This window comes from Lolium rigidum, chromosome 2, assembly GCF_022539505.1.
Source record: "Lolium rigidum isolate FL_2022 chromosome 2, APGP_CSIRO_Lrig_0.1, whole genome shotgun sequence".
In the NCBI taxonomy this organism is placed as follows: domain Eukaryota; kingdom Viridiplantae; phylum Streptophyta; class Magnoliopsida; order Poales; family Poaceae; genus Lolium; species Lolium rigidum.
This window is the reverse complement of record NC_061509.1, coordinates 43821120-43829439: the sequence shown is the minus strand read 5'-3', so window position 1 is coordinate 43829439 and position 8320 is coordinate 43821120. Positions and strand designations below refer to the sequence as shown.

The 8320-nt window shown below is 50.0% G+C and overlaps 1 protein-coding gene across 1 annotated transcript; it reads right to left on the bottom strand.

The window, feature by feature from the left end:
- Positions 1-1091: 1091 nt before the first annotated feature.
- On the bottom strand, positions 1092-2630 carry LOC124689627 (anthocyanin 3'-O-beta-glucosyltransferase-like). The gene has a single exon (XM_047223125.1). It carries the CDS (start codon positions 2628-2630, stop codon positions 1092-1094), a length of 1539 nt encoding a protein of 512 aa, XP_047079081.1.
- Between the last annotated feature and the right edge of the window lie 5690 nt (positions 2631-8320).

The window sequence follows — 8320 nt, the reverse complement described above, 5'->3', positions numbered from 1 at the left end:
GTGTTGACCAACAATGTATGAGGCATTTATTCCATTTCTCTTGTGCATCGGACTTGTTGGTCTCACTTTCTTCCATTTTCATCATAGTACGAACTGGATATGAAGACCCCGATGCAAGCGAGCCTGGTGGGTAGAGATGAGGGAGCAAAGGAGGAACCGGATCGAGCCTGGTGGGTAGAGATGAGGGAGCAAAGGAGGAACTGGATGAAGACTACTTTGTATCTCGAAATTGTGAAATTTGTATGAATTAAGAGTTGTATGCAAAACATTTGACACTTAATTGCCACTATATATGTATCTCGATCGGGCTCTAAGTAATGTGATGATGATGTCTATGTTATATCTGTGCAATGTACATGATATTTATATTATATCTGAATGTTGCTGTATATAACCTGTATCTCTGTATATTGCTGTGTATAAACTGCATGTGTATAGCAGGCAGCACAAAATCGAGTATAATACAAGCAATTTCTGTGGCGCACTGAAAACCAATTCTGTGGCGCACTCTTTTCTGTGGCGCACCTAGGAACACGTGCGCCACAGAAACCTTAATTCTGTGGCGCACGGGAAGGTGCGCCATAGAAACAACCTTATTTTTGTGGCGACGTTTCTGTGGCGCACCTCCCATGCGCCACAGAATCCATTTTTGGTGCGTCACTGATGAGGCTTTTCCTACTAGTGATACATATATTCATTTTATTTACATTGTAATTCCAGTATTGAATACTTGTTTGGTTGCCACAGGAATTGCAAATGACATTAAAATTTAATATTAAATTTGTAAATGGCTTCCATAGAGAAACGCAAATGACAGGTCTCAGCTCGGAATCGTGTTTACCCATGACATTATTTTGCTGGATTTTCTATGAAATGACGGTCCAATTCTGTGGCAACCAAATAACCCACCTATGTAATTCCAAATAAATTCCAGGATTCTAGGCCCAAATATGAATACCAAACGGCTTCTTATATGAATTAAACTTTGAAGTTCACGTGGAGGCGATACAAGCCGCAAGAATTCAAACCTGGCCTGTTCATATATATGACGCACAAAGCCAAATTATCTGCAAAGTAGCCAACAACTCGTATCAAAATCCATTGACTGCCCGAATCATCTCTTCTCCCACTTTGACAGCACTCCGACCAGCCATCAACTCGTCCATCAGCCGCCCAACATCATTGTAGGAACCTCCACCTGTCTCCACCGCGGTCCTTGCCTTCACACGGAGCTCCTCAGCCTTCTTCCGTATGTTGTCGCTCTCCAAACTCTCTTCCATCAATCTGGTGATGGATCCAGCGATCACCTCGCCGGAGATCACCTCATGGGTCTCCATACACGACGCATAGTCCTTGGCACCGACGCTGACGCCCACTTTGAGCACTTCCACGACGAGCTTCTCGTTGTAGAACTGGTCGGCGTACCGCGGCCATGTCACCATCGGCACGCCGGCGCTCACGGCCTCCAGCACCGAGTTCCACCCGCAGTGCGTCAGGAAACCACCCAGCGCCGGCTGGCTCGGGATGAGCGTCTGCGGCGCCCACCCTTGTACGAGAAAGCCGCGGTCATTGTTGCCGGTCAGCTCGGCGAAGCCTTCAGGCATCCACTCCGACCGGTCGTCGTCGCTGCCACTCAGCACCCATACGAAGTTCTTGCCGGAGAGGTCGAGGCCACGGGCGATCTCGCGATGCTCAGCAAGGGAGAAGCTGGTGAGCGTGCCGAAGGAGACGTACACCACCGAGCCGGCCGGCTTCGTGTTTAGCCACTGCAAGCATTCAGCCGCCACGTCGGGCGAGTACGCGTTGGAAGGACTACCTCTGCCTCTCGCAGGAGCCATGTCCTCGGTGGCTAGCGCGACCGGCCCGACGAGCCACGCGCGGCGGCCGAGCGTCGCGTGGAAGTGATCCACGTAATCGGGCTCCAGCTCATGGAAGCTGTTGAACACTTCGCCGAAGCACCTCTGGTCGGCGGCGTTGCTGCTCTGGTAGAACGCCCACTCCAGCGGCCGCGTCCCGGGGTCCAGCATCTGGCTCCGCCTCAGCTCCACACGGTGCGGCAGCCCCGGCAGCAAAACCAGGGCTTCAGGATCGTCGGGGCAATTCACCGTCTGCAGCGGGTTGTTGCGCAGCATGGTCTCGCTGCATGACCGGGCGAACACGCTGCTGCCGAGGAACACGAGCCGCGGGACGCCGTGCGCCGCGGCGGAGTCCGTGGACCAGGCGAAGAAGCTGTCGGACACGACGGCGTCCACATGGGGGCGGGTGGTGGCCAGGAACCGGTCGAAGGGCTCGCGGAGAAGCTGCGTGGCTTGGACAAACTTGACATGGTACTCTGCTCCGTGGGATGGGGTGACGGACTTGAGGTTCTCCATGCCCGGCGGGAGACCGACGTCGGGGAAAGGCAGGATGGAGATGACGATTGCGCCGTGGAGATTGGCGGCGTTGGCGCGGTCGACGGCCGGACGGATGATGTCGGCGTTGACAGGCGTGGTGAGGATGGTGCACCTGGCGCCGCGGGCAGCGAATAGGCCGGCCATGTCGGTGACCGGAATGAGGTGTCCCAGAGCGAAGTACGGGAGGAAGAGCATGTGTAGGGGTTGCTGCTGCGCCTCATCTCTGGTAGTAGCCATGGATGCCTGCTGCAGACGCAGATCTTCTAGATACAAAACTACACTTTTTTTGTGATCTTTTGAGGTGGTTGTAGCAGGAAGAATCGAGAGTGGAGGAGGAAAGCTGGAGAATTGGGAGCAGTTCCACTGATTGATGCAGCAATTTGTACAGTACTACAGTATATATGCAATAATTTTCCCAATAATTTTGGTGACGGCACCTTTCACGTGATAACTTAGTATATATTAGTGGGTGCAACTTTGTGAGGTCTTGAAGTAGTTGAGCTATCGTTAGAGGAGGTGATCAATTATCTCGCGCCACATCTACCGTACCCTACAATTGACTTCCCCTGCTGTGGTCACCAAATCTGGACGATCTGTGCTCGAGCAGACTAAGCAATGGCTTCATTTCAAATGATTGAACTAAAAATATTCCTTAGAATTCAGATTTTTTTTTAGCTTCTTTCTCGAAATAAAATCATGACTAGGGATAATCTGAGAAGAAGAGGGATCCCAAAACCATTAGAGTGTAGTCTTTGTAGTGAAATAGAATCTGCGACACACATTCTTTGATTGCCTAGTGTTTCAATTAATTTGGAAGGAGGTGTGCTATCTTTGATGTGATGATCAATGATTTTATGTCTTTAGTTTTTAAATGGTTGTGTAACAAAACACACTTGCAGCTTAATATTGTTTCTTCTGCTATCTTTTGGGCCATTTGGAACAATAGAAATGCTCAATTTGAAACAGGTTTGGCAGCAAATCCTGATTTATCGGAGGGACTGGAGGGTGCCATTTAAAGATTGGGAGGTGGCCTCTAGTGCATCGCTTCAAGCACTGTCTACTGACAAAGATCAGGGCACCCTGGAGCTAGAACCAGATTGAAATGTCCTTCCTTTGACTAGATTTCCTCTCGGAATGCTTCAGCTTGATATGAGATCTGCTGCTGCTGCTGCTCCTTTTTCTTTGCTCTTGTTAAATCCGTATGAACGTTGTGGTTTCTTTTTCAATGAAAAAGGAGCCGGGGACTGATCCATGTTACTTTAAAAATGTCAAATGGTTGACATCGATCTGGAACCGTGGATACAGTGTTTAAATTTACTAAGAGGCGGTGCCTATGATTGGCTCCGACCACCTGTCCGAATATTGACTCCCGTGCCACGGGAACCGAAGGCATCTCTGCCTAGTCTCGTTGCCAACGCAACGGACAGTCCGCCAAACTGCCCCGGACTGTCTGGGGCGGACTGTCCGACCCATGCCGCCCCAACCCTGCCCTCACTCATCTAAGAGACATTGTTGAGGCTCGTGTCGCCCACCGTTGCCTCACAGTGCCTCATTGTTGGCCAACAGCGCCTTGCCGTCCCTCCCACCTAGCATCAACGACGGCCACTGCACTGAAGAGTTGCCACCAATGATCAGTGCATCTACATAATCATATACATATGTGTCCAACATATTCCTACAATTTAGTTGGACCATACAGGTTTTGAACAGGGCTACACATACCCGTTTCGGACTAATAACAAAGGGGTATCACGAGATCTCAAACGTCCTTGTATTTAAGTTTTCTCTTAGTTTAGGGGAGGGGGTTGTATTGGAGCAAATGCCTTGTATGAATGGAACCGAAGGGCGTTCTAGCCGCTGGTCATCTTTCTTTTAAAAATGGAGCAACTCAATCTATTAATTAAGAATTAGTTCGACAAGAATGTCGAAATGCTTATTACAAAAGTCTACTCTCTCGGTATCATTTCTCCCAGTCGCTTAGCACCCGCAATGACCCACAAGAGGGCTTCATTCTTAATTTTATCTAGTCACACAAAAGGTGGTATATGATTTTTATTAAAGACCCGTGTGTTGCCCTTATTTCAAATCTGCCATGATATGAGGAAGGTGAGGGAGTTCAACCCCTTGCGCCCAGGGATAACACCCACTCTCATCATCTTCGACCAAATTGGAATCGAGTGATGCCATATCGCACCATTGTTGAGGGTGAGTAAAATGGATGGCCATCCACTCCTGTATTTCCAAAACGGTTGTGTATCGGCAATGGAGTGTCACCGACTCCGTAATTTGCTTTCAAAGCGGACAAAGGACACAATTTAGCCACCCACGTTTTTCAAATCTATCTGCCCTCCAAATTTTATTCTAGGTGGCACTAGGCGCAACGAACTTTACTTTTGGGGTTTGGGTTGTGTGTGCGTGTGGGGGGAGCCGTCCTTGCCGTCTTGTCCTTGTTTGATTGATGAGATAGAGCACAAGAATTGCATCTCATAAGGTTAATATTTCCTATTCGTCGTTAGCCTCCAAATGATGCCATCATCAACATTGTCATCAAGTGGTAAGGGGGGCTCAGTGGAGGGATGAAGCTGGGTAGGGAGCGGCCAGTTGATGTGGAGGAGATAAGATTGAGAGATACGAGGTGAAGATTTTAGAGAGACGAACGTGCCAGAGACAGAGAAAAACGAAATCTCAAGCAGACTACACATGCGAACTTTGGACAAAGAAAAACTCACTTGTCGATAACCTGGGGTCGTGACTCAGGAGAACTCTACAAGTAAGGGGCCAAAATGAAAAAATCAAAACGTTGATAACGAGACAAACCAGGCTGTTAGGATAGGTTGGTACGAACTAGAAAAATCGTAGACATCCCAAAAATCAGAGGAACCCCCCCCCCCCAACTTAGTTTTTCAATAAAAAAACATATTAATATCGTGAAGGTACCAATTATACCTAGCTTCTACAACGTCATATCATATTGATAGTCCGGATGCATACAACCGAAAAAAAGAAAGAGCTAAAAAAGGAAATGTGCATGTGTAGTGTTCAAATCCTTATAACAACAAGACAAACACCACCATAACAACACGTGAAGTTTAAGAGCATCTCCAGTCGCGTCCTCCAAATCGTCCCCCAAAGGGATTTGGGGCGCGCCGGACCAAAAAAGCGTTCCAGCCGCGTCCCCCAAAGCCCTTTTTTGTCCGGCGCGCCCGATACGGTGTCCGGCGCCCCGAGCCCGTCCCCGTCCCACAGGGGACGCTCCGGGGACGCCGGACACAACGAAAGCGAGGCGGGGAGTGGCGGGGCCGACCCGTCAGCGGCACAATTAATTTAAACCTAACCGTCGCCTACCTCGCGACGGAAGTTATTGGCGCGCAGCAACGGTGCAGTTCCCGCAGAGGGCGCAGCGACGCGTCCCGTCGCGCCTAGCTCTGCGTGCCGGCGTTAATGAGCGCCACCGCTCCTCCGCCTCCCTCCGGCCTATAAAAAGGGGCGCCTCTCATCGTCCCTCTCACACACAAACCCTAGCGCCTCTCTCCCAAACCCTAGCCGCCACCATCTCTCAACAAGACTCGCCGCCATGTCTGGTAGAGGCGGAGGCCGACCTCGCGGCCGCGGCCGCGGCCGTGGTCGTGGTCGTGGTCGTGGCCGCGGCATAGCTGAACGCTCGCCGTCGCCTCCCGCGCCGTCGTCTTCATCGTCGGAGATGGACGCGGAGCCGGACGTCCTGTTCGAGTTCGTCCACGTCCTCAAGGGCGACCCGCGCGGCATCCAGAGGCTGCCGGACTCCTTCGCCGAGTACGTCGGCGGCGTACGCCCGCGCACGATGCATCTGCGGGAGCATTCGTGCGGCTACTGCCGGTGGATCGTCGACGCGATCTACGACGCGCGCGGCAAGATGTACCTCAACATCGGCTGGGAGAAGTTCGCGCGCCACCACAGCCTCCAAGCCGGCTTCATCCTCGTGTTCTCCTACTTCGGCAACAGGGACATGAGCATCAAGGTCTTCGACGAGAGTCGCTGCCGCCGGGACTACCACGTCGACAGGGACTCCCACGACGACAGCACCGACTCGGAGGACGACTGAGTGTTGTTTCTTCGCAGCGAATACGTGCACGGAGGTTTCTGCCTGTTCGCCTCATCGGTAGAACCAACAAGGGCACCATCCTCCCGCTGGATTTTCCAGTTTAGGTGACTGGGTGTGCCCTGGAGTGTTGTTTCTTCGCAGCGAACACAGGAAACCGCCGATGCACGGCCTAGTTAGGTTTAGTTTTTTTGCAATATTTTATATTTGTGTCCACCATGGTTCAAACTATGTATTAGTTTGTGGAAAACCATGTTCCTAACTATGTCTTTGTGTAAACCACGTTCCCAATTATGTATTAGTTTGTGGAAATTGAAATAAAAATGCCAAGAAAAATTATTTTAAATGTTGGGGGGCGGCGTTTGGGGGACGCGGCTGGGGAGCGACGTCCCCCAAACGCGGCACGAACAAAACACGTCCCCCAAACGCTCAATCCGGCGCGGTTTGGGGGACGCTTTGGGGGACGCGGCTGGAGATGCTCTAAGTTCTCTAAAAGCGACGTCTTCAAAAAGCAAACAATACAAAATTGCTGTCATCTTCTAATCATGGATTTAGGTTTTCACCTGAAGAAAGTCTCCGTTCTCAAGAACAATGTCTTCAATAAAATCATTGTCAGGCACAACCAGTTAATACAAGACCTTAAATTTTCACCCTAATAGGTAGGATATTGGACTTTTCCTCTGCTGACGCCCCCACTCGCATGTTGTTGCTATGCAGCCCAAAACACCAAGCAAGTTCACCATCGACACAAAGCCTTGAACCACCAGTACTAGTCTTCAAAACTCGGCTTCCAATGTCATTTTCCGCCTCTGATTTCATCATGGAACCAAAAAAAAAACTTGTCGCTTGATGGTAACAAATAGCAAAGCTTCACACAATTTAGTATATAGAATATATTTTGTAATTGTTAAACCGGCTGTTAGTTGCAAGAGTCGAAAATATGACAGATAACCTACCGATAGAAAGAGAAGCTAGGCCAAAAGAATATGCGGATTACTTTGGAGGACAGGTGTCTGTGGTCACTCTTATTGATTGTTTGAATTTTTCAAACCCGTAAGTTTGCCTAGCAAACAACTACGTAGGGGCCAAAAAAAGTCCGGCAAAACCAACGATCTGCAAGACCTATAAGTATAGTGAAAGATCCAAGTGGGGTACATGCATCCATCAAAATCTTTGCAAATTGTTTTGATCGAGAGCTTCAATATCCGGTAGCTGCAGATCGGGATTAAGCTTGCGATCGAGAACAATGGCGGCTCCCCAGTCTCAGCGCAAGACATCGTGGCCAGAAGTGGTGGGCATGGCTGCGACGCCGGCGGTGATGAAGATCATGACGGACAGGCCTGACCTCGCCGTGGAGGTGCTCCCACCGGGCACCCAGCTTCTCCCCGGTTCCAACCCGGGGCGCGTTCGCGTCTTCATCGACGCGCTCGGCGCCGTCTCCAAGACCCCCGTCATCGGCTAGCCTTATAGCTAGCTAGCCACGATCACGAATGAATGCCTGAGTGCGTGTAATGCAAATTATAGTCACGTGATCGATTTCTCCCTGGTTGATTGACTAATGGGTACCTCTACCTGTGTGGTGTATCCTGGATAAGCAATAAAGTTATTCGGTATTGAGACTACGATCAAACCAATGGCATGTAGAAATTGCACAACCACAAATTAAATCAGAACAAATATTTTATTCGCACAAGGATCAATCATAAGTAAACCATGAAGAAAATATTCTCCCCGTCGAATGCTGATCTTATAGTCTTTAAAGCCCCTTCCATCTGCGCAATGACCTCATCAAGAAAATCAAGGCACCGGCCGGTATCATCCATTTGACCGTCTGAGGCTAGCCATAGTA

Excerpts from the sequence above, each read along its gene's own strand:
- LOC124689627 (XM_047223125.1), bottom strand. The coding sequence starts at position 2,630 with ATGGCTACTACCAGAGATGAGGCGCAGCAGCAACCCCTACACATGCTC.